General features: G+C 41.9%; 1 protein-coding gene across 1 annotated transcript in view; it reads left to right on the top strand.

The window, feature by feature from the left end:
• Window positions 1-27,192, top strand: part of LOC128607441 (phosphatidylethanolamine-binding protein 4) — a 104,688-nt gene that overhangs the window by 41,896 nt on the left and 35,600 nt on the right. The window contains exon 4 of the mRNA XM_053624302.1: window positions 15-113. Within this exon, the coding sequence (XP_053480277.1) occupies window positions 15-113 (99 nt within the window). The remainder of the gene's footprint in view (window positions 1-14; window positions 114-27,192) is intronic.

Raw genomic sequence — 27,192 nt, 5'->3', positions numbered from 1 at the left:
CTTTGTCCCTGCAGCAGAAGAAATACACGTTGATGATGGTGGACCCTGACGCCCCCAGCCGTACTAACCCCACTCGAGCCAACTGGAGGCACTGGTTGCTGGCTGATATTGAAGTAAGTGAGAAGAAATACTTCCCATGCTGTGTATGGACATCTTTCATAGCAGCATGCACCAATACTTCATATTAAAGCACCAGGAAGCTCCTGATTGATATCTAGCCAAAGGTATGTGCACACCTGACCATCACACCCATATGTGGTTCTTCCCCAAAAACCTTTGTCACTAAGTTGAAAGCACATCGTTATCTAGAATGTCTTTGTATGCTGTAGCGTTACAATTTCCCTTTACTGGAACTAAGATAACCCAAACCTGCTCCAGTATGACAGCGCACAAAGAGAACCCCATGAAGACATGGTTTCCCAAGGTCGAAGTGGAAGATCTCGAATGTCCTGCACAGAGCCCTGACCTCAATCCTTACTGAACGCCTTTGGGATGAACTGGAACGCCGACCGCACCCAGAATCATTGCCTGACCTCGTTAATGTTCTTGTAGCTGAATGAACACAAACCCCCTACAGCCACGCTCCAAAATCTAGAGGAAAGCCTTCGCTGAAGACTGGAGCGCATTATAACAGCAAAGATTTTGGATTGAGATGTTCACAAAGCACATGAGTGAGATAATCAAGTGTCCACAAACATTCAGCCATATAGCGTATATTGATCCAGTTTAAGGCTGTTTACGGTGCTCTCTCGTCCCTTTTGTTCCCAACTTGGAACCCAAAAATGACTCAGACTTCACAGTGATTCATACTACAGCAGCTTCCATTTCTCTGCACAGGGAATGCGACCACTATTACAAATGATCCACTATTACAATCCTGTATCTGAAGCCACTCCTAGCGTGTCCGTAACTTCAGAAACACGACGGCTATCAAACACTCGGAAGAACTAAACCATACAGCTATCTCTGTTTGGAGAAGCAGTGCTGCACATTTTCACACTAGTTCGAAATGGATTTATTTTTGGGCCAGTGCACCATCTTTACTCACAGCCACTCTCACGTTCCACTTTTCAGCTTTTAACAACAACAACAGTTAAAGGATTATATGCTAAAAGTCATTCTCAAAAATATCTTCCTAAGAAACAAGAACCATCAGAGGATTTTTGTATTCATTTTATTTTCCTTCTTTTTTTCCCTCCCGTAATGCACACAGAGATGAATTTGTACGAATACATTTTTCCCCCTTTCATTTTCCCCACCAGCCTGTGTGTGTTTAAATGGTTGATTAATACCGTGATACCACAAAAACTGTGATCTTTTTTTAGGCCTAGGTTATCATACCGTTAATATTTCGAAGCACCCTGAATCCTGTATCCTATGTATGTTTTTATGGAAATGAAAGTAGTGTAACATACAGTATGTAATAGTAGCTTTGCAATTCAAGCTCACTGAGGTTACGTTTTAGCTGGTTAAGATGAACGATAGGACAGGGTGCGCATTTAGGCGTCGGATTTAGCAGCTGGAGAGAAAGAGATAAATGCAGTCCATTTAAATCTAAAGTTTCTCTGGTTTAAAATGGGTAATTTTTTACAATTTTTTTACTCATTTTAAATGAGTATTGTCATTAGAACTGGGACGCTCATTAGAGCAGTTGACACATTTGATGATGGAAATAATTGTTTGTTACAGTTCTTATTGAAACACAATATAATTGCACTTATATATATATATATATATATATATATATATATATATATATGTATATACACACACACACACACATTATATATATATATATATATATATATATATATATATATATATATATATATATATATATTCTGTAACATCAGATGTTCCATGGAGCTTTACACTTATAATGAACTTTAAAACCTAAATAAATAAATAAATAAAACATTACACCGATAAAAAGACAAAGATAAAGCATGGACTTGGCACACACAGTCTTGGACATAATGTGTAAAGGAAAAGGTGTCAAAAACACTTCGTTGGGCAAACAATTCCTGGATCGTGTCGACTGTATCTGCACCTTCCATGTGCTTCACACTTGTGCTGCGTTTCCGATGCGTTGCATAATGACTGAATAAAAATATCACGTTAGTCATCAGGAGATGGAGAGCCAGATTCAGCAGCGGGGACACGGGTGTTTCAGCTCGAACGAAACTTTCCAAATACTCAGCATTCGGTTGATTCTTCTCATTCTCTCTCTCTCTCTCTCGCTCTCTCTCATTCTTTCTCTGTCTTCTTCTTTGGGGGCCCCCAAGGCAACTGTTCATTCACAGAAGCACCCGGTGTCATCCCTCGTATCCATAAAACCGACGCTTATCACTTTCACAAGGGGAAGAAGCTGAAGTTTGGGCAGTGTTTCTCCTCGCGTAGCGCTTCAATATTTATTTTGATAAGCGTTCGTGACAGACGGGTGGGCGAACATTTCTTCCGCATGACAGCAACAACTGCACGTCAGTTCTCTCGAGCTCGAGCGCTGGGGAAGAGTGGCGCGAGTGAGCGAGACGGCAAAAGATGAGCATGAGGCCCAGATGGCCTCGTACAACTCATTAGTACCCTTTCCTCTTACAGTTAAAAGAGAAATACATGTCCGAGTGGCTTACTTTTAGATTTATGGATTGCAGCTAGTGTGGCTTTAGCCGTATGGGTGATAAGGTGATCAGTACATCATAATCATATCACAATTCACGAACTGAATAAATGGCACATGGATTAGTGTTTCACATACACTTGGCAAGCTTTACGCATTTCGCGTAGGAACTCCACACGTTAACATGTACGCCGCTACGCACCGTATTACCACGCCAAAACACGTCTTCTTTATTTATCTCAGTAAAAATGCCAGATGAGCCGATCTGGAACGATTAACATTTGCGTAGGTGCTTTGAACTCTCATTATTAACTGACACCATCTGGAAGCCCCGCCCCCTTCCCCCATTTCACGTCTCAGTTTCTCAGTTGAAAGATGCACCGTCCTCGCTCTCCGTCGAGCTAAATGGAGAACGTTTTTGGCTTTGCTAACATTACACAAGTATATTACCATAGATGAACGATATTTTATTAGGGATGCCAAGTAGGTAGAAACATCCCTGTGTTACAGAGTTTTATAGTAACCACCAGTTTTAATTACAATGTAAACTCTAGAAACGTTTACACTTTCTTATGAATTGCTGCGCGTGACATCGTTTCCTAGAATAGATGGATAGAAGGAAAACTTTTCTTTCCTGTAAACTTTCTACTTTCCTGCTCGTGAATGTTCCTAGCGTCTACATCTTAACTAAAAACAGACGAGTGGCAGCTTTTTATCCCCCCCCATATGCCAGTGGTTACCATAAAACCCTCACATATAGGACAGCTTCAACTGTAGACGGGTGATTTGTGAAAGGACTATATGGAAAATGTACCTCCACCATCACCACCCACCCTGCTGGGACTACGCGTTGTTCGTCTTCAGGGTTGGCAGGTGTGAAAACCCAGTTCTGTGTCCTCCCGTGCCAGTCAGCAGAGACGCGTTCAAACCGACGATATCGATATCGTATCGCTTCCTCCACCCTTTCCACCATCTCTTGTTTCATTGTACTCGTCGTATAGAGTAGAGCCGTTCCTTACACATCTGTTTAGAAGAAATGCAAACTCCAAGGTTGTGTTTATCAATCGAGTTTACACGTACAGACATCAAAGGAAGTGCAAAAAGGGACCAGCTATTATTTCATACTGTCGCTGATCATTTGAACAAACGCATTGTTTTGTACTCTGGTTGTAGGTGTAAGATTTTAATAATGTTCGGTCAACATTCTACGTGTGCTGAAATATACTTCGGAGATACTAAACACACACACACACACACACACACACACACACACACAGAGTGGCCCTGCAGGTCATTTTCTCTTCTCTTTAAACAACATCGGCGTACAGAAACAGCATCGCGTCGACTCTGGCAGGTGGTGAAAAGATTAATAGACAGCAGGCATGATATGGAATGGCAGACCCAAGATCGTTAATGCTGTTGCTGTAGTAACCGAACTTCATTTCAGCATCGCTATGTTTAACAGAATAATTAGCAATTTGTTAAATGGAATAAGTATTTAAATTTGAAGAGGAAGTTAATAGCAAGGATTCGCAGGAGCTTTGGTAATTGATTTCGTTTTTTCTACACGCAGGCCAGTAGAGGGGGGAAACGCTTTAATGAACTTCCTGTGTATTTCAATGGAAAGGCTTTTTTTTTTCTTTCAGTGTGAACTTTCTGTCTATAATTGACTACGCTGTTTAACTTTCTGTGTTATATGTAACAAGGTTACATGCACGTACTCTGGAACTCAGTCTCGTTCCCTGTCTCGCTCGCTAGCGCTCTCTCTCTCTCTCTCACACACACACACACACACACACAAAAACAGATGAGTCTCCTCCCCGTCTGGCCCGGAGACACACCATGAATAAACAAATGTATTTCAGGTGCTCGGACAGACAAGCTCTCAATACGCTGTCAGTGTGTGGGCGGTGGCATGCGGCCTGTCCGCTCCCCGATTGGCCGGCACGCCGTGCTGGATGCGTGATGAGTAGCCACGGTTGGTCAGAGGTTTAATGAGGCAGGTGGGAGGTGAGTAATTGCTACAGTGACTTCCTCTGACCTCGCTTAAGGTATAATAACGTCCCGTGTGAATGTGTGGAATTAGGTGTCCTGGAATACTCTGGGGCTTCAGGTGCCACACAAATGAACGCTTCCCCTTTCACTCATATACTCCTTATTTAGAAGTCTGCCCTGTAATTCCTTTTTTTAGAAATTAAATTACAACTATGATTTGACTTGTTACACCCCCGTGCAAGTAGATGTAATGTCAGCTGCGTATTGCATGTGGGTAACGAAACGTATTGTTTTTAATGTTGTCCAGCCGTATAGTAAGGAGGCATACACACTTTCACATATCATGACCTTAGTATTACAGTAAGTATTATATCCTATTCTTGATATCCACAGAATGCGGCAGACTCAAAAACTCAGCACCGTATAGATTCAAGAAAAAGACTTAACTGTAGATATTTTGCTAGATGAGATTATTCAAAAGTTAGCTCGACTAATATTAGCTAACACCAAATAATATTAATAACATTACATATCACAGCTACATGCATTTTTTTTTTTTAAACAATGCATTAAAACAACTTTTTTAAAAATACTGCACTACGTAAGGCTGAGCAGTATGTTGATACTGATATTGCGATAAATTAAGGCACAATACAAATTATAATTTTTTTTTTAAGTAAGAGTTACAAACTGATTTGATGGAAAACTTTCATACTGATTCTTTCAAAATTGTAAATGAATCATTTTTGTGCAGATTTTATTCGTTTATTTATTTATTTATTTTACAAATATTTCCTTCATGTTACTGTTATTTTGAAACATTTTACACTATTTTTTATATATAAAAATATATATATATATTTCATTTTTAAGACGTTAAATAAAAGTATCATCAGATTCATGTACTGTGTAAGCAAACTTTTATATGATGACATGTATCGTGTGTGATTAAAAATGGCTTTAGGTATCGTGATCTGATATTTTTAACACGTCTCCCACCCTTACTACTATAAACTGAGTCTATTGTTAAACATTTCAAACTAAAGTTTTAAAGTAAAATATCTTTTATATGAGTCAGGTTTTAGCTGGATGAAAGCTTTGATGCGCCAGATCTTAAAGCAGCTCTTCACCTAGATACAACCTTATAATACTGAAGTCTCAATGTTAAAGAACAAACTCAATGTGGTGGCGAGCATCTAACAGCGGTTAGCACGTTCGCCTCACACCTCCAGGGTCGAGGGTTCGATTCCCACCGTGGCCCTGTGTGTGTGCGGAGTTTGCACGTTCTCCCCGTGCTGCGGGGGTTTCCTCCGGGTACTCCGGTTTCCTCCCCCAGTCCAAAGACATGCACGGTAGGCTGATTGGCAAAGTGTCCGTAAAGTGTCACACACCGTGAATGGGTGTGTGAATGTGTATGTGATTGTGCCCAGAACAATACGGTGGATGACTCAGGTCTTAAGAAGAATGCCTGCTGAACTCGGCCGTTTTAGCGAACTAAATCCTACTCAAACCTAAATCACAGCCAATTATATAGAGAGCCTGATTTCATTTAGCATTTTGAGGAAATGATGCTCCATTAAGTTTATGATCGACGCATTCATGTGCTCCACAATATTTTCTGTCTTACAAAATGGATAAAATTTTTTCCACCTAAAATATATATAATTGTGTATTCGATTTCAAAAATATTATGTACTAAAAGTGCTAGATGTTAAAGAACTACAGGTTGAACTGTGAGCATACGGAATGTGTGATTGAAACGCGTAGGTCTACTCATTACAGAACACTTATTTGAAGATAGAATTTAAACACATTACAAGAAGCAGAACTAGACTTCACCTCGCTGTTTATGTGATTAAATGGAGAAAAGATTTTCCTTTCTTTGAATTTTTACGCCGTGTTATGTTGCGAGAATGTGAAGAAAACGGTGAGGTGTCATTTGTACTTTTCGCTTCCTTTCTGCCAAGTGCAGTTGTGTCATCATGCTCATTTTAAATGTGTAATAATACCTTTATTTTCAGCTTTTAAATATGACCTTGCCAGGATATTTTGTGGCTGAAAAGGGCTTAGGTGGTGACTAGGTGTCATTACTAGCACATCTCTGGACCTTCCCATATGATGTCATTTTTTTTTAGGGGGGGTTGTTGGCAAAAAAAATACACTTGGGTCGTGCCTCATTGTTCCATGAGCGAGTAAAGCTAGTTAAACGTGCTATCAGTATGCTACAATATAGATGTTCTGCTGTATCTCTGTGAAGTGTAAGATGTGAGGAGTGGCATCAAATAACCATAATTTCAAATCACTTGACCACTGCATACTTTTTGTGTGTGTGTGTGTGTGTGTGTGTGTTTTTCACAGACTCCCGCTATAATGCTTTGTGCATTCTGTGACATACACAAATTGACAGCCAGAAGCCTATCCTATCATGAATAACTCATATTTGTACAGGATGAGGACAAAACTCGCTTTCCTCCCTAGTCAGTGAGTGTCAGTTGACCCGTATGGCACACTAAGGGGTTTAGACAGCAAGGTTCTGTCCATCTAGTTTGGGCAGCTGTATAATATGTTGCGATGTTTGGTATTTTTGTGAGTGTAATTAAAGGAATGTTGTCATTTTCTTCATAGCTATAAATGGGAAGTGTTGGTCTTTAGGGTGACGTATCTATTTGACACATTATAACACTGCATCATTGGAGAAATGTTCACTGAACCGTCTGAAAGATAGTATTTAAATTTTTACCGTATTTAAAATAAAGGTATTCCCATTTGTTACGAATGTGGTCATTTCTTATTCCGTAATACTGCAAAAAAGACAGGATGAAGACATAAATCGGACCTCTCAGCCTTTATACATTTTCATAGGACACTGGAGTACACTAGTGCAGGGGTTCCCAAACTTTTCCAGGGCAAGGTCCGCCAAATGGCATTAACATTTGACCGAGGCTCACCTTTTGCAAGATGTCTTTAAAACACATTAAAAATACAGACTTCTGAATATATCCCCCTTTTTTTATTAATAATAACATATTACATCATTACATTACATTAGGAAAACACATGATTGTGTTTGTGTGTGTGGTTGTCTGAGAGTGAGAAAGAGAAAACGTACTAGTGGGAGGGATGGGCTTGGTGGCTCCGACCAAATTGTTGAGGCCCCCCGGGCGCCCCCTGGTGGCCCCCACTTTGAAAACCACTGCACTAGTGTGATTTACCACTCAAAGATACACATCTTGCCCCGGGACTATGCATTGTCCTTCATTGAGGCTGGCAGGGTGTGCGTAAATTCCGCTCAGGACATCACTCCTCTCCGTCAACAAAGGTCGCCGTTACCGGAATTCTGCGTCAGTTGTTCACATCCGGTTCATTTCCTTTCCAATGGACTAAAAAAAACACACGGTTTTCAGTCTCCTTGCGAAGTCTTGCCAATCTTTCCAGTTCCACGCCATCTTGAAAACCGTGCTCGCCTTATCTGTGTATGATTATTCACCATCCCCTCCTGGACTACTCTTCTGGATCATCGCTGTCTGATTGACGACTTGTATCTGATTGTGTTTTGATCCTCGTTTTAATCATGTTTCTACATTCATCATCAGTCGTCGAATCCTTGCAGCCGGCAGGCGCATTTCTGGAGCTGCTTCAACAGCAGACTCTGAACATCAGAAGTGGTGTAGAAATATCTACAGACAAGTTAATCATCATTCTCATCTCAGTTTCTTCCCTCTCTGTCTGATTGCAGTCTTTTGGTCAGAGACAACTCCTCACGTATCATTAAGTAATTAACGATAAGCCACAGTGCATGTGTAGGCGTTTAATTCGTTGCTGCCAGAGATGCTATATTTGTTGATGACTTGAGTAACCATGTTACGTCTCCGTATTTAGTAACCTCTGGTAGTAAACTATGAGCTAACTTCTAGAGTGCTTGCTCTGCATGGTTCGAGTGTATCTAAACGTGCCATGTGCCATGAAGCATGTCCATTTGATTGGCATTTTCTTCGTATGGTAATTTGACCTTTTACCCTACGAGAAGTGTTTTCGTCGCTGTATTTACACCATGTTCAGTGCGTCATTTCCTCTGTTTGGCAGCGCTCGTGCAGATGGATCCTTTCTTTCACGTCGTTGCCAGCTCGCCACTCACGATCAGCTGCCAGCCGAAGCTACCGCTCGAGATTTCTGGCACTGATCGCCAATCAGAAAGCGTTTTCTGTTATTGTTCATGCCATGTTTTCCCTCACTAGAACTAATCACTTCATGCTCTTCAGCACTTCTGTCCGTTCTGCCTCTGTAACAGTTACCATGCGACCGTTACCATCCAAATCAGATGCTTGAGCTCTTGAACTGCTCTTAAAACTCTGAGGTTGTTGCTTTGCTTTTATGATAAGGTCATTTATACCTCTTTTTTTTTTTTTTTTTTCCTTTTTACTAGCTTTTCACACATTCTGTGTTTATTACAGTATACTTAGCCGGTAAAGTTCACGTCTAAACCTGCGTCCATGCCAGCCATTAACCAGTCTGTCATATTGTAGTTCGTCTTTTGTGGTTGTGTGGGTACCGCTGATGTTGTTGCTTGTGGACGTGCACTGTCCAAGGTTTTTTATAAATTCTCATATAAGATAGTAGTAACCAAAATGTATATACTTTCAAGAGTTTTCAAAGTGTCACCATGTATCATTTCAATAAATCCATACATTAAATGCATTCCAAGTGAATGTGCAGTGCAATAAAGCCAAACTAGTAAGACGGAGTAGTTTAGGATGAAACATACTTGGTCTTGAATATACCATGGTCCCCTGCTCAACTATCACCTACAGTCATGTGAAAAAATAAGTGCACCCCATGGAAATTGTTGCGGGTCTTTTTTTGACATCTTTGGGCAAGCCAACATTTGATCCTCTTTGAAACGGTGCCTGTTGATGAAGCTGATATATTTCAACAAACCTACAAGGAAAATGAGCTCTTTTCAATCGTTTATTCAACAGAAATATCAACAGATGTGTGATTCTTCTGTGGAAAAAAGTAAGTACACCCTTGGCCTCAGAAGCTAGTATTGGGCAACTTTTAGCAGAAATAACTTCTTGTAGGCGTTTTGCATACAGTAAATGTCCACCAGTCTCTGACATCAGCTTGCTGGAATGTTTGACCACTCTTCCATGCAATGTTCTTTTCTGTTGTAAGATGTTTGAGGGTTTTCTTGCATGTTCTGCCCGTTTCACATCCCCCCACAACATTTCAATGGGATTCAAATCTGGGCTTTGAATGAGCCATTCCATAACCCTCCGTTTCTTCTTTTTCAGCCATTCCTTGGTGGATTTACTAGTGTGCTTACCAAATCATAACATTTCAACCACCGGGCTTCACAGTTGGTATGAGGTGCTTCTCCTGAAAAGCTGTCTTTGGACTGCGCCAGACATGTCTGCTGTTACTGTTGCCAAACAACTCTACGTATCTTTGATTCGTCTGTCTAGAGCACGTTATTCCAAAAGGCCTGGTCTTTTCCTATATGTTCATTGGCCAAACTGTAGTCTTGCAGAGGCTTTTTCCTGGCACGCCTCCCATGCAGGTCAAATCTGTGCAATCTCTTTCTGATTGTAGAAGCATGTAATTTGACACCAACAGTTGCAAGACTTCCTATCAGATCCTGTGATGAAATTTTGGGCTTCTTGGAGATTTCCTTTTGCTTCAGACGGTCTGTTCTTGGGCTGAATTTGCTGGGACGGCCAGTCCTGGACAAACTGGCAGTCGTTTTGAAATCGGCACCATGTGTAGATTATTTTCCTTACAGTGGAATGATGTATTTCAAATAATTCGGAGATCTTTTTAAATCCCTTGCCAGATTCATAGGCATCCTCAACCTTTTTTCCTCAAGGCCTTATAGAACTCTTTAGATCTTGGCATGATGACACCACACACCTCAATAGCAAAGGGAACACCACACACTAGATATGAGAGGGCACCCAATTTTGAGCACCTGATTGTAATTTTATGGATGTGAAGATGTGATAAATGTAGGTGTGTCCTTACTTTTTCCATGTGACTGATCTGCTTCATTTAAATTGTGGAAATGACTACAAAATGCAGATTTTACGTGTCATTTGATAGAGTGTATCACCTTTATTAATAAGCGCTGTTTCAACGATGATCGAATGTTTGCTCGTCCAAATATGTCAAGAAAGCCAACAATTTCCATGGGGTGTACTTATTTTTTCCACGACATTTTTTCACAAATCAGATGTTCTAGATGACACAACAGACGCAAGCGGCAGATTCTTCAAGATGCTTCAAAACTCTATTTGCTTATTAAACTGTATGAAGTGTACCAGAGACTACTTATGCATTGTTAAAGTCAAGGAATTGACCAAATATTCGCTCTTTATAATTGTTGGGGTTTTTTTAAATATAGAAAACGTTTCATTTCATTATTTTTGAAGGAATCTTTGCTTTATAGCATTTCTTTACATGTGCCTTAGATGAAATGATATTTCTCCACTGTTGAGCTCCGGGGACTCAATGCAAATAGGAACTAAAGTTTTAATATTAGAGTTTTTTTAGTGACCAAAATGAACTGTTTAGATTTGTTGCTTAAGCACGTCATACCTAATTTGAATCGAAATATGACAAATGTCCGTCGCTTGTCACCGACACCGTGTTGCTCACTGCTCTCACTGGAATCTCTGTCTCCGTGTTGCGCATTTATATAGAAAATGTTGTGAGTTGCATTGTCCCTTGCTAGTATGAACACCAAGTAGGGAATTTCACAGCATTCACATAAGGGATTCCTAACTTCCCTTTGCATCACGTGTCCACCTTAAAGGAGCATTAAAGAGATATTTTGAAAGCGGACATTTTGTACTAAAGATATTATTGCAAAGTGGTATATTGTACATCGGTGCAATTCCCACAGAGCGCTTGCTTTAATGATTTTATTTGTTTTAATAGATAAATATCCATGTTCAATATTCAAATCAAAATGAGATAAATATGACATTTTTAAAATCAACATACTTTCGAATAGCAATGAGCACATGTGTATAAATACGGTGCCTTATATGAGTAAACTCTGGAGATCTTCCAGCTATTCGGAATTGTCCTGTTCATTTAATACGTGTCACGAGTCTTCGTGGAAAAGTGCGACATAAAAGGGCAGCGAAAGCCTTATGACTTTGGCCAAATAGCTTCTTTTTTTTTTTCCTATCAAAATCTTAAACAAGGTTTTCCTTCATTGTCCGCAGTGTTTGCGTGGCTAACGTCTGCTGATCCGTTCTTTAGTGAAGCAGGAATTGATAATGAAGTTAGTAATTCCAGTGGAGCAGATGGTGATGAAAAGAGGAGCCTTCAGGAGCCGTAATGCCCTCCTAGTTTAGCGCCCGCCGTGCCTGACCTGCTCCGGCTCCCAATTCCCTCCTGCTCTCACACACTCGCACTTCAATCATGGAGCGTTACCAAGAACGCTCCCCAAACAGCTTGTTCTGCCTCTAACTAACTTTCCCTCCAGATTGTTGTCCCCCCTCCCTCCCTCTCGCTCTCCCTCCTCCCTTCTCTTTTTTTTTTTATTCTCACTCTCTTGTTCTCTGTCATGCCACAGTATATTCTCTCTCGCGCGCGCTCTCTCTCTCTCTCTCTCTCTCTCTCTATGAATGCAGATGTTCTTGTTTTCCATGTTGACAGTAATGAACAGGAGAGTCATTAGCAAAGGAGAGGAGTTTACTTATGTAAATAAACTGCTGGGTGAAAAACCCATATTTACTTTCCAGCCTAATAGTCCACCCACAGATCACAATATTGTACCATTTAAGAGCAGAAGTGGGTAAATTAGATGATCATTTGCAGGAATTGTGCATTATGATTCCAGGATTTGAATACTAGAGAAGTTTTGTGGGTGGCGAGGCTGACTGGAAACCTTTGTTCCAGTCGTTTAAAAGTTATTGGCTGATTAGTGCTGAAGCACGAAGAGATATTTATCACCTCAATCAGTTTCTGTTTCTCAACAGCTGTCATTTTAGCATGGATTTATAATAATAATAATAATAATAGGAATGTTTTCTCCTTTCGCTTATAAAGAACTTGACTGGTTATATACCTGCCTTATTTATATGTGATGTAAAATAAAATTGCACTTGATTTAAGTGTGGGGACGCCCCAAAAGGGCCGCATTTTAAAAAACGAAGCGCTTTGGGAAAACGTCCTCTCGTGTCTTTGACATCCAGAGATCAGTGTTAGAATGTTGTAACGGTTGTCATGTTGAATCTCTGTTGTATCCGTGAGTTTGTAGTTTTCTGTTTATGTTTCAGTACTCACAGACATGTTTCAGTACTCACACAGACATGTTTCAGTACTCACAAACATATTTCAGTACTCACAGACATGTTTCAGTACTCATACAGACATGTTTCAGTACTCACACAGACATGTTTCAGTACTCACAAACATGTTTCAGTACTCACAGACATGTTTCAGTACTCATACAGACATGTTTCAGTACTCACACAGACATATTTCAGTACTCACAGACATGTTTCAGTACTCACAGACATGTTTCAGTACTCACACAGACATGTTTCAGTACTCACAAACATGTTTCAGTACTCACAGACATGTTTCAGTACTCATACAGACATGTTTCAGTACTCACACAGACATATTTCAGTACTCACAGACATGTTTCAGTACTCACAGACATGTTTCAGTACTCACAGACATGTTTCAGTACTCACACAGACATGTTTCAGTACTCACAGACATGTTTCAGTACTCACACAGACATGTTTCAGTACTCACAGACATGTTTCAGTACTCACACAGACATGTTTCAGTACTCACAAACATATTTCAGTACTCACAGACATGTTTCAGTACTCATACAGACATGTTTCAGTACTCACACAGACATGTTTCAGTACTCACAAACATGTTTCAGTACTCACAGACATGTTTCAGTACTCATACAGACATGTTTCAGTACTCACACAGACATATTTCAGTACTCACAGACATGTTTCAGTACTCACAGACATGTTTCAGTACTCACACAGACATGTTTCAGTACTCACAAACATGTTTCAGTACTCACAGACATGTTTCAGTACTCATACAGACATGTTTCAGTACTCACACAGACATATTTCAGTACTCACAGACATGTTTCAGTACTCACAGACATGTTTCAGTACTCACAGACATGTTTCAGTACTCACACAGACATGTTTCAGTACTCACAGACATGTTTCAGTACTCACACAGACATGTTTCAGTACTCACAGACATGTTTCAGTACTCACACAGACATATTTCAGTACTCACAGACATGTTTCAGTACTCACACAGACATGTTTCAGTACTCACAGACATGTTTCAGTACTCACACAGACATGTTTCAGTACTCACAGACATGTTTCAGTACTCACACAGACATGTTTCAGTACTCACAGACATGTTTCAGTACTCACAGACATGTTTCAGTACTCACACAGACATGTTTCAGTACTCACACAGACATGTTTCAGTACTCACACAGACATGTTTCAGTACTCATACAGACATGTTTCAGTACTTGCACAGACATGTTTCAGTACTCACACAGACATGTTTCAGTACTCGCACAGACATGTTTCAGTACTCACAGACATGTTTCAGTACTCGCACGGACATGTTTCAGTACTCACAGACATGTTTCAGTACTCACACAGACATGTTTCAGTACTCACACAGACATGTTTCAGTACTCACAGGCATGTTTCAGTACTCACAGACATGTTTCAGTACTCACAGACATGTTTCAGTACTCACACATACATATTTCAGTACTCACAGACATGTTTCAGTACTCACACAGACATGTTTCAGTACTCACAGACATGTTTCAGTACTCGCAGAGACATGTTTCAGTACTCACAGACATGTTTCAGTACTCACACAGACATGTTTCAGTACTCACAGACATGTTTCAGTACTCACAGACATGTTTCAGTACTCACACAGACATGTTTCAGTACTCACAGACATGTTTCAGTACTCGCAGAGACATGTTTCAGTACAGCACACAGACACTACAGATGTAGTTGGTAAAGAAGAGCATCTCTCTCTCTCTCTGTCTCTTTCACTATCCTTAGCTCTCACTCTCTTTCTCACACAAGCACATTAATTCTTATCTATCTATGTACACCCCCTCTCTCTCTCTCTCTCTCTCTGTCACTCTCTCTCTCTCTCTGTCACTCTCTCTCTCTGTCTTTCTCTCTCTCTCTCTGTCCCTCTCTCTCTGTCACCCTCTCTGTCTTTCTCTCTCTGTCACTCTCTCTGTCTTTCTCTCTCTCTCTGTCACTCTCTCTGTCTTTCTCTCTCTCTCTGTCACTCTCTCTCTGTCTTTCTCTCTCTCTGTCTCTCTGTCTTTCTGTCTGTCTTTCTCTCTCTGTCTGTCTTTCTCTCTGTGTCTCTCTTTCACTATCCTTAGCTCTCTCCATCTTTCCACCTCTCACACTCTTTCTCACACAAACACATTAATTCTTATCCATCTATTACACCCCCCCCCCCCCCGTTACTCTCTCTGTCTCTCTCTCTCTCTCTCTCTCTCTCTCTCTCTGTCTTTGCACTAGTGTAGAGAATGTAGAGTATACTAATACTGTTTAGGGCCTCTCAGAACAGCCTCAATTCTTCATGGCATGGATTCCACATGATGTTGGAAACATCCCTTTGAGCACTTTCATGCTGCGAATCTCTCGTTCTGCCACGTCCCAAAAGTGTTCTACTGGCGTCAGATCCAGTGACTGCGAAGAACGCTGAAGAACATCAAACTCATCGTCATGTTCATGGAACCAGATTGAGATGATTTTTGCTTTGTGATACGGTGCGTTATCGTGCTGGAAGTAGCCGTTAGAAGATGGGTAAATTGCAACGATACTCAAATAGGCAGGTGGATTTCAATTGATTTCAATTCAATCAATTGATTGATTGGTATTAACAGGCCCAAAGTGTGTCAAGAAAACATTCCCCACAGCATTACACCACCTCCACCAGCCTGGACTGTTGACACAAGGCAGGTTGGGTCCATGGATTCATGCTGTTGGCACCAAATTCTCACCCTACCATCTGTGTGCCTCAGCAGAACTCGAGAGTCATCAGACCAGGCTACATTTCTCCAGTTCCAGCTTGTCCAGTTTTAGTTATCCTGTGCCCAGTGCAGTCTCAGATTTCTGTTCTTGGCTGTGAGTGGAACCCGACGTGGTCTTCTGCTGTCGTAGCCCATCCGCCTCAAGGGTCGACGTGTTGTGCATCCGGAGATGTTTTTCTGTTCACAGAGTGGTTATCTGAGTTACTGTAGCCTTTCTGTCAGCTCGAACCAGTCTGGCCGCTCTCCATCGGACCTCTCTCATCAACAAGGTGTTTCTGTCCTCAGAGCTGCCGTCACTGGATGTGTTTTCTTTATTGCACCATTTTGAGTAAACTCTAGAGACTGTTGTGTGTGAAAGTCCCAGGAGATCAGCAGTTATAGAAATACTCAAACCAGCCTGTCTGGCACCAGCAATCACGCCACGGTCAGAATCACCTGAGATCACATTTTTTCCTCATTCTGATGGTTGATGTATCTTTCCCTCTCTCTCTTTCCCTCTCTCTCTTTCTCTCTCTCACTCTCTCTCTTTCTGTCTCTTTCCCTCTCTCTCTTTCTGTCTCTCTCTCTTTCTCTCTCTCACTCTCTCTCACTCTCTCTCTCTCTCTCTCTCTCCCTCTCTCTCTTTCTGTCTCTCTCTCTTACTCTCTCTCTTTCTCTCTCTCTCTTTCACTCTCTCACTCTCTCTCTTTCTCTCTCTCTTTCACTCTCTCTCTTTCACTCTCTCACTCACTCTCTTTCTCTCTCTCTCTCACTCTCTTTCTGTCTCTCTCCCTCTCTCTCTTTCTATCTCACTCTCTCTTTTTCTCTCTCTTTCACTCTCTCTTTTTCTCTCTCTTTCTGTCTCTCTCACACTCTCTCTCTTTCTCTTTCACTCTCTCACTCTCTCTTTTTCTCTCTCTCACTCTCTCTCTTTCTGTCTCTCTCTTTCACTCTCTCTCTTTCTCTCACTCTCTCTCTCTTTGTCTGACTCACTCTCTCTCTCTGTCTCTCTCACTCATTCTCTCTCTCCCACTCTCTCTCTCTCTCACACTCTCCCTCTCTCTTTCTCTCTCTCTCACTCTCACACACTCTCTCTCTCTCCCTCTCTCTTTTCCACTATATCTCTTTCTGCCGCTATGTGTGTGTGTGTGTGTGTGTGTGTGTGTTCGTGTGTGTGTGTGTGTGTGTGTTATTAACTAACGCGTAACAATACACAGAACTTCAGCAGTGTTGTGTATGACTCTTGGGTGTGACTCTGGAGTGCACCAAGCTGCCTTGTAGCAGTTTGCCTTAGAGACGAGAACAAGCTGCAGGACACTCGGTCACACACAGAGGAAGTATTGTGTCTGCTATCCCTGCAGCTGTGTGTGTGTGTGTGTGTGTGTGTGTGTGTGTGTGTGTGTGTGTGTGTGCTTGTCTTAAGTATCTTTAAGTACACTGTACACTGTGCCTATAGGGAGACACAGCTCTGCCTTTATCACTCGTCCTTTGGCTGCTTATTGGATTATGGTTTTATTTTTTTGAGCAGGCTGCATTTTTTCACGCTCCGTGTGTGTGTGTGTGTGTGTGTGTGTGTGTGTGTGTGTGTTTGTACGCACACAGCTGAAAAAGCTGTTAAGCTCTGTAAGTGACTCCTGGCCTCATCTTTAGGGTCAGTGACATGGTGAAAAGCTGTAGGAGTTTGTTATGCCAAGCCCTTACTGAGTTCTGGATACTGTTGTTTATTTGGGAAAAAAAATCAAGGTGCTGTTTACACTGATTGCAGCCTTTCAGTCTATTGAATACTGTGTGTATGTGTGTGCGTGGGTGGCTAAACGTGTGTGTGTATGTGTGTGTGTGTGTGCACTCGACTATATTGTGCGTGTGTGTGTGTGTGTTTATGTGTCACTCAGGACGTAGTTGTCTTTGTATTTAAAGAATGTGAAGTTTTCGCTTCATTTGTTAGGTGTTATTAGGGCCCCAGTGCTTGTTCACATGGTATAATTTCCCTCAGCGCAGCTCGTTTCCCCCTGTGCGACAGACGCTTTCCATCAGCGAGGCTGCACTCACGCCCATCTTTGCTCTCCGAGGGCTTTTGCAAAAATGCAGAGAGAAACTTTTACCAACCCCCTCCCCCCCCCCCAAAAAAAATACATGTCCAAACTGCTTTCTAGTTGAACACAGAGTGATGCAGAGAGACTCCGTCATGCCTTTGTTTCAGAAGGATCGCACCGCTGTGACGCTCTTCTCGCTGGAGTTTCCGACAGCTGTATCTATGGATGCAGAATTGTGGATAATCACGCAAATATGAACGTATGGAAACCTCACACAGATATTACCTTCTCTGCATTAGTTTCCTGTTGTTTAAAGAACCGACAGTAAATCGAATCAGTCCGTACAGGGTTTTTTATCGTGCGTGAATCGAAGAGGGCTCCGACTGAATGCGCGTTGTGATGACGCGTCCCGGCACGAATTTAAGGAAAATCTGCAGGAATTTTGAAAAAAAGTGCGAGCTCCTCCGAATATTGCGGAGTTCTCCTCGATTTTGCGTTCGTTTCTACGATCGAAAAAATCGCGAAATCCTGGAGGGACTGTTTAAGGAAACGCACTAGACTAACAATGAATTTCTTACTCCGAGCAATAAGACAATCAAATCTATTTTGGGTTGCCAAAAAAAAAAAAACCCTTTTTTTTTTCTTTTTTTTTTTTTTTTTGTAGATCGAAGCTGCTAAAACGAGCCACAAGGCACAACCTGAGCCAAAGGACAGAGCTGAAAAAGTGTTGTGTTCTGGAGATTCGGACTAACGAACAAAAAGAGAGCCGGTGAATGCGACACACAAAATCGTAATTTCTCGAATTATCTGGTAACATAAAGCCCTAGCAAGTCAGGCAAGACTTTTACACATGCTAGGTGTGAGTGTGCCCTGCGATGGACTGGCACCCTGTCCAGGGTGTACCCCGCCTTGTCCCCGATGCTTCCTGGGATAGGCTCCAGGTTTCCCCGTGACCCTGAAAAGGAGTAAGCGGTATAGAAGATGGATGGATGGATGGACACATGCTAGGCAAAGGTTTGTTAACTTGACATATTTCTGACCAATCAATGAAAGAGATTTGCACGTTCATTTTCACCCTACACACCCCTCAGCCAATGGTTTAGGGTTTTTTGTTTTGTGGTTTGTTTAATTATTTGCAGTGAAAAACAAAAATGAACCAAATTTCATGATGGAAGCTTCAATTTCGCTCTGATTTAACATCACATCAATACTCTGAGACTGGACTGACACACACACACACACACACACACACACACTCTGAACTGAACACCATCCCACTCCCATTGCAAAATCTGCACATTCCTGCATTGACTCTGTTGCATTTTTGCTGCTACTGTATTCATAAAAATATCATATTTAATTTCTTGTCACTGTTAAACACTTCACCTGTGTGCTACTGCAGTAAATTCTATGTCCATATTTGTATAAACGAATCTAATCTGAATACTCAGTCATAACATAACGTTCACATTTATACCATTTTTAAACGATGTTGTTACTCTTGGGCTCATATCTTCTGCACTACCTGTTATATCAGACACTTCCACGTTAAAACCGCTCGGCGCTACACTGTCACCCACTGTACCTGCTGTCCTGTTTTAGTACTACCGTACTCTCTCGTGTTGTTAGCACACGTCTTCACGTGCACTTCATGTAAAAACGTGTAGATCTTATTTAACTCCGTGTCGTCTCGCGTGGTTAGCGTGTTGTTTTACGTAGCACCGTGGTCCCGGAAGAACGCTGTTTCGTTTCACCGTGTACCGTACCGACTGTGCGTGGTCGAAATGACAATAAAGTGAACTTGACGTGTAGAAAACTAGCTAATTTAAATACAACATTTTTTAAAAAAAAAATTAGTTTGACCACTCAAAACAAAGATGAGGTGAATACATTTCTGGTATTTTAGCTATTTAACCATTTCCTATCGGAGTGCTAGTACTAGCAATCGAGATAGACCGTGCACAGTAAAATCCCCGAGTGTGGCGCGAACAAACAGCGTGTTGAGTTAACACCACATGAAAAAACAAAACGCTGCAGTTTTAATGGATAAATCCGACGTACACAAACAAACGCCAACATTCTATTCTGGCTGTTAATTCAGCGCTGGAGTGTTTACTGTATGGGAGCGACATTAATGACTTGCTTGTTTGAATGCAGGGTTAAAAGGTTAAAAAACTAGCGTAACCTAAACCACCTTGTTCATCCTGCCTGAACAGTTATTGCGTATAGAGCCGTTGAGGTACATTTTTAAAACAAATTAATAAAATGCATTTTTACAATCATGATAAACTACAAATTATCAGTCATCTTTTTTTTTTTTTTTTAACTGTTTATTTCACCCGTGCATGTAGTGCACCCCACCCCCACCCCCCTCCCTCCTGTCGGCGCCTCACACTCTGCCGAAGGAACATCTGTGTGCATATGGGCTGCAGGTAGCGGAGTGCGCTTCAGCCACGCTAATGATGAGCGCTGCTGCCCTCTTGCTTCCTCTCTCTGTCGCGTTTGCTGCTCGCTTTTCCACTAACGCGCTAACGCCCAGACCGACAGATTTACCAACATATGCATAGCCATTGTTGTTGTTTTTGCGTTCAGAAAACAATCCAGCGGAGTAGTTCATTTGCTGCCGAGTGCCACTAACCTCGAGAGCCACCTGTATCGCAGAAAGAGAAGGTGGGCGCCGTACACGTCTGTTTCTCATCCTCCCTTGCGTTGTTGGGTTGTTTTTTTTTTTTTTCTTAATCCATCGCTGTTTTAATTCCATATTTAGTAGACCTGGAAACGTGTGAACTCGCAGAGGTTGTATACAACTTTGCAAATTGTCAGTGCCAATCACTCGCCGCATACTTAACTGCAGCTTAATTGGGATTTTTTTTTTTCCTTCTAGACTCGGTCTTTGTCAGTTTTATAGTTTTAATAACATCTTACGGAGATAAGCAGCAAACTAAAGAAAGCAAGCTAAGAGAATGATTCAACTTTTTTTAGCGTTTACATCACGGTAGACTAAAATCTATGCATGAATGGAAAGTTCTCGGAAATGAAAAATTCCCATTCGCAGGAAAAAAAAAAAAGGACAACTAAAGGACACTCCTTTGTTTGTGAATGAATTTAACGTGAAGTGGAACATTTTTGTAGCATTGTGCAAGCTAAATGCTAAATGAGGAGGGGGACTACTTGAGCTCAAGCACGCACACACCCACACACTCAGTCTCACTCCATGCAGTTTGTATTACGGTTCTTCCCTGATGGCAGGTCCAGCACATCTGACAATGGGCCTTTAACATGGAAGGCCATCTGGAGGTGTTGTACAGTCTGAGGGGGGTTTCTCTGTCTCACTCAGCTGTAGTCCGAGGTGCTGCTGTGCACAGGTCATTGACCTGCCACTCCTTCTATATGCACACCCATTTACACACACACGAGGCCAATGATGAGGACAATGTGAGAAATTATTTCGGCTGAACTCGAGCGCAACGCAAGTGTATACTCCACTCTTCACATGTATCTGCTACACTCTCAGAAAAAAAAAAAAAAGGGTACGTTGTCATTGGGGTGGTGCAATCAAGGGTACATCTCTTGGACCCTTTAGTGTGTATCTTGTACCTTAAAGCTAATTAAAGGAGCAAGACTGGTCCTTAAGTTCTAGTCATGTAGCTTATATATCATTTTGAAGGTAGACTACTTTCACATGACCATGTACTGTAATAGATACTAAATGTGCGAAGGATGTAGCCTTGATGCTACCACAACAGCGACAAGGAAGGGTACTGTTTAGTACCCTTTTCCCATATAAGTTTGCATGTGCACGCTTCTGTATTGCGCACACTTGAAGTATGTAAGATGTGTGGGGGGAATTGTTTTCTTGTGTGTATTTGTGTACCGTGCGGTTGTGTAGTGCTTGTAAGGAGGCTGGGATCTTGTGATTGCTACCACATGTTGCTTGTCACCGTGATTCTCCCTTTGCAATGTGGGCTGTTTTGGTTACTGTGATCTCTCTCTCTCATTCTCTCTTTCTATCTCTCTCTCTTTTTCTATCTCTCTCTGTGTCTTATATAATAATAATCCTCCTTTGCATCTTCCATCCACGCATACCGTCCTCTCCTCTCGCATAGCCTGCCAGACTCGTACCATCGCTATAACAACTGCTTTCCTCATGGCGAACGAAGCTTCTGTTGCCACAGCAAGGTAAGGGGAGAAGCTTCCTGCTGGTGTAGCCTGGCTTCACCCCACTCACTCATACACACTTCAGAGAGAGCGTAGGCTTCACGTCACCTGAATCTTGGAAGTGAAAATCCGCAGAGTGGGCCGACCTGAGCGAGGCATTTTCACCTCATACCCCACCTTTTTCGGGATTTACTATTACATCTGTACAGTAGGTGGTGGTATAAACCTAAAACGTGAACCAGCATTCCATCAACTAAGAGGAGTAGCAAAGAGCATCACTATACACCCGTTACAAATTTAATGTCCCGAGCTATGGTTATTTACACCGCATGTGCTAAAATTAGTCCCACTTCCTGTTCTAGGACCTGATAGTTCTTACTCGGAAGCAGCTGGGTCTCCAAGTAGCAGAACAGAAATGTATTCAAGAGAGTCATGTGTTCAAATCCCAACCCCAACGATGGTGCAGCCATTCGGTGGGACGGAGAAACCAAGGGTGTGCTCGCCTTCCCCTATTTGATATGGAAGCACTAGCTTGTGGGTGGGAAGTGAAAGTTGAGTTAGAAAAAGTCAAATCCCAATTGTGGACAACAGAAATGGACATTTAGTGAAAGATATTTGTGGAAATGCAGGTGAGAAGGTCATGTATTGCTAATGCTTTCCACTGTTTACTTTCGGTATTTAGCTATAACTGTTCCTCGATAACTTCTACGTGTCGGTGAGTTCTTAAACGGCCGATCAGCACCGCACAGACCAGTGCGATTTTATTTACCACATCAGGTGACTTCTTACTTGCCTGACTTTCTAGGGCTTTTTCACGCATGACCTTCCTATCATTAGCCCAATTTGTTAACCACTGCGCCACCATTTCAGCCATTTCTGGGCTTGTTTCACGGAGGGGCTCGTAATTCACATGGTCGAATTTCCTTCTGGACCGTGGAGCAATCGCACAAATCCATACACCACTTTTGTGCACCTTAGGTTTGCAAAACGGTAGGCACTAGGTTCATCCATTTGCTGCTTCTTATCATTTTGCTTCGGTACCAACGATGAAGCCGCAAAGAACAGTGCTTTTTGGATGCATCACATGTCATTGTGCAGGAATACCTGCAAATGAGGTTTTCATCCATGCAAGCATTCATGCCAACACTGGTCCTGTCCCATGACAGTCCGGTTGTATATATCAGTAAGGTGTTCCATCTCCTCTACTGACCATAACAACTCTTTTCTGATGTCACGAAACATGAAACATAAAGGAGATAGCGTTGACGGATTTGGTGGAAGGGAGCCCCATTTTTATAAGGTCCAGGGATCAGCTCGCTATAATGATAATGAGCCTTTATTGATCACGTATACATATGCACAGTGAAATTCTTTTCTTCGCATACTCCAACATGTTAGGAAGTTGGGGTCAGAGCGCAGGGTCAGCTATGATACAGCGCCCCCTGGAGCAGAGAGGGTTAAGGTCCTTGCTCAAGGGCCTAACAGTGGCAGCTTGAACCCCTGACCTTCCGATCAGTAACCCAGAGCCTTAACCGCCAAGCCACCGCTAACCCCTATCAGGCATGAAAATAGCTTTCAGACTTCACGAAACGTACCAAACTCTAGGGGAAAACGACCTCCATCCGGAAAAAAGTGTGAAAACAACCTTAAAGGCATCTAAGAGAGAATAACAGCCTGCCATATGTCTAGTTAAATCCCCATGGGTTTGGCTGTCAGCTTCATTCATTCATCTGTATAATTGATCAGTTAAAAGAGCTGCTCTGTCTGCCTGGACTCGAAGCAGCTCTATTAGTGCCATAACAGTTTTGAGAGGATTGACCAGCCCTCCAACCGTTGTCTCACAGGCATCAGTCTTACAACTGTTATTTTTCTCTATAAATGCATGTCTGCCTGTAAAAGTTACGGAGAATTGCTTCGAGATCAAGGCTTAAGAGGTTGTACGAGCTTGTCTTTTAGAGCTCATTTCATATCGTTGTTGTGAGTTAACCTCTAAAGTCATCCATAACAAGATAATTAGATAACGACTAGTCTTATAATTCCTAATTCCTATGATCTCGACTGTAGCGTATGTAGCCTCTATGGCATCTTTCATTATCCTGAGTACAGGGAATAATAAAAAGCCTCCCTGCTAACTCTGGCGAGCTAAGTGGAGCAGATCCATGTTTGCTCCACAACCTCATACATTAACACTCCTCTGTAAGATGCGCTCTCCTCCTGTGCCCCCACAATGCATTGTGCTTGAAATCCTGATTTCTGAGCCACAGACAATGTAACCCCTTCTCAAGCTCTCCTTTTTGTCTCTTTATTTTTTTTTTTTATCTCTCTTCCTCTACCACTTTCTAAAGCTGGATGATCTGCGGATGTAGGAAAAGATGAAGGGAGAATGCTGGGATAAAGTGAAAGGGCATCTTGAGAAATGGGCATTGATAAAGGGATGGTTGAGAGCGTGGGAAAATGAGGAGTGTAACTTCAGGAAGAAGTGCGGCAAAAAGAATAATAAAAGAAGAAAGCAGAGAAAGCAAAAGAGAGCAGGAGAGAGGGAGCAAAGCTGAGAGATTCTCAGTAGGAGCCCGGTGTGGGTTGATTGCTGCCTACCTGCTCTTGCATAAGCTGGTCATTCCTGGCACGATTAAACAGACTGCTGACTTCGGAGGAGGGAGGGATGCAACGAACGTGGAGGAGAGAACGAGAGAGAGAGGTGCGAGGGCCGTCGAGGAATACCATCCACTGAGGGGGCGCTGAGAAATTCTAGTCAAACTGATGAATGGAGGGGGAGGGCTGGGATAACGGATTCATGTATGGCAGCTGTCGATTAACAACCAGGTACATCTCAAGCAGGTCCTGCTAAAGCAGTTCGTGTTTTGTTCATTCTTTTTACTTTTCTGTCAGTTTTGTAGTGCTATGTGGGTCTCGCGTCACATGGCCTCGTGAGTCAGAGGTGTAGCAGAACTCACGGCAGGTCGGCCTGCTTGCACCCTAGAAATCAGCCACTATGAGCACACGGACATGCACACACAGCCTGTCTGTTCGAAGCTTAGTCAGTGCCTTCAGTCTTCTCACCAACCGGCTACAGACCTGTTTCACATGCGCGTCGTCTGGATTGAAGCTTGACTCAGATGAGCACAGATGCCACATTAATGCTGCCGCTTAAAAACGAGGCTCTTAACCCAAATATGACGAGCCCAGCTAACATATTTAGTGTGTAGGGCTAATGGTTTGGTGGTTAATTGGAAACAAAAACAAATAAAACAGGGAATCATTCTCGACTGGCAGCTCTAGCTACTCTTGCTGGGATCCTCTGAATCTTTCAACTTTGTGACGTTCGTAAAGGTCAAGTGTCTCGAAAGTATCGTGATTAAAGCGGAACTTTAAATTGACATATTATTGTGAAACCAACCGATGTTCTCAACCTCAGATACTCTGTCCTCAGACCGTCTGGTGTGTGTCGTACGCATAACTAGCCAAAAACCATCCGAATCTCATCAAAAGGTGCATCTCATCTCATTATTTGCACACTGTGTACACACTTCCATGCACTGATTTCTGTCAGCCTGACAGACAAACAAACTTTTGAACACTCTGCCAACAATGAGCAGCAACAACTTTTTTGGAGTAGCATATAGTCACTGGATTGAAAAAAGTTTGTGAGGTTCACAGCGTTCCAGCCTCAGCCCTAGACAATCTAACTTGCGGTTCTGGCTTGTAAGATTACAGTAAATTATGCTGTTTTCCAGCTGTGGAACACTTTTTTTTTTTTTTTTGACAATTGCTTCCTCCTACATGTCACGCTAAAAACAAAAACAAAACAAAACAAAACAAAACAAAAAAAACAGTGGTCCGCAGTTAGTTCAGTTTGCAATGCCATTCAAATGATCCCCTTCCGGTGAAAGTAGGCAATTCTTCGGCATGTTGATTGATAACATATAACAGTCTGATTTGTCCCAAAACGCATGTTTTTTCAGATCACCTCTATACTGCTTTTCTGCCAGCGGCAAACCTCTGGGAACGAAATGTTGTTCCTAGCACCTGGTAAGTGTTTTAGAAGTACTTATGATACCTGCAGTATTCTTAGAAAGGTGTCTTGAGATAGTAGTTTATCTCAATAGCCTATCATTATGTCCAATTCCATTAAATAAGCTAGCTTTAACAACCAAATATTACAGAAGAAAAATCTTCTGTGACATATTCAAAAGTATATGTTAAAGTTAACTTGCAAAACAGACCTGGACTGGTATGTACAGTACCGTGAAAAGGTATTTCTTCTGTTTTTGTGTGTATCTCATACTAAATTGTTTCAGAAATTAAACCTAAGATAAAGCAAAGGCAACTTGAGTGAACAGAAAATACAGTTTTAAATGACAGTGTTATTTATTGAAGCAAAAAAGTTATTCAGTACCAACTGAGCATGTGCGAAAATGTATTTGCCCGTTTCTATCATAGCCAGGATCAACTCTTTCGGCAGTTTGTGCTACAGTAGGTCTTCTGTGGGATTGGACCAGACGGGCTAGCCTTCGCTCCACACAGGCATTAGTGAGCCTTGGGCGCCCATGACACTGTCGCCGGGTCTCCTTCCTTGGGCCACTTTTGGTAGGCACTAACCACTGCATACCAGGAACACCCCACAAGACCTGCCATTTTGGACATGCTCTGACCTGGGTGTTTATCCATCACAATTTGGCCCTCGTTGGTCCTTACGCTCACCCATTTTTTCTGCTTCAATCACATGACCTTTAAGAACTGACTGTTTGCTTGCTGCCTAATACTGTCCCCTCTGAACGTATTGGAATAGCAAGGCCAACTCAGTTGTTTTTGCTGTAGACTGAAGACATTTGGGTTTGAGATCAAAAAATGAATATTATTTCCTGGTATTTATATGTAGATGTGTTAAATGACATAGAACATAGCACATTTTGTACCGGGACCACCCAATTTGTAGGCAAGCAAAAATATTGGAACAGGTGACCGACAGGTGTTTCTTGTTACCCAGGTGTGTCCTGTTAGAATTATTGTTTAAAGAATAAATAGCTCTGAACATCTACTCTTGGTTTTAGACTTCAGGTTCACCTGTTAAATTGATAAACCAACATGAAGATCAGAGAGCTGTATATGGGAGAAAACAAACCATTTGGAAGCTGAGAAAAGAAGGAAAATCAATCAGAGGCATAGCAGAAACATTGCGCATAGCCGATACAACAATTTGGAATGTACTGAAAAAGAATGAAAGCACTGTTGTACTGAGCAACAGACATGCTTATGACAGCAACATTGTGAGAGCTGTGAAGAAAACCCCAAAAATCAAAGGCAGTGACATC

This window comes from Ictalurus furcatus, chromosome 5 (assembly GCF_023375685.1).
Source record: "Ictalurus furcatus strain D&B chromosome 5, Billie_1.0, whole genome shotgun sequence".
Taxonomy (NCBI): domain Eukaryota; kingdom Metazoa; phylum Chordata; class Actinopteri; order Siluriformes; family Ictaluridae; genus Ictalurus; species Ictalurus furcatus.
Note: the sequence above shows the minus strand (reverse complement) of the source record. Positions and strands in the feature narration are given on the sequence as shown.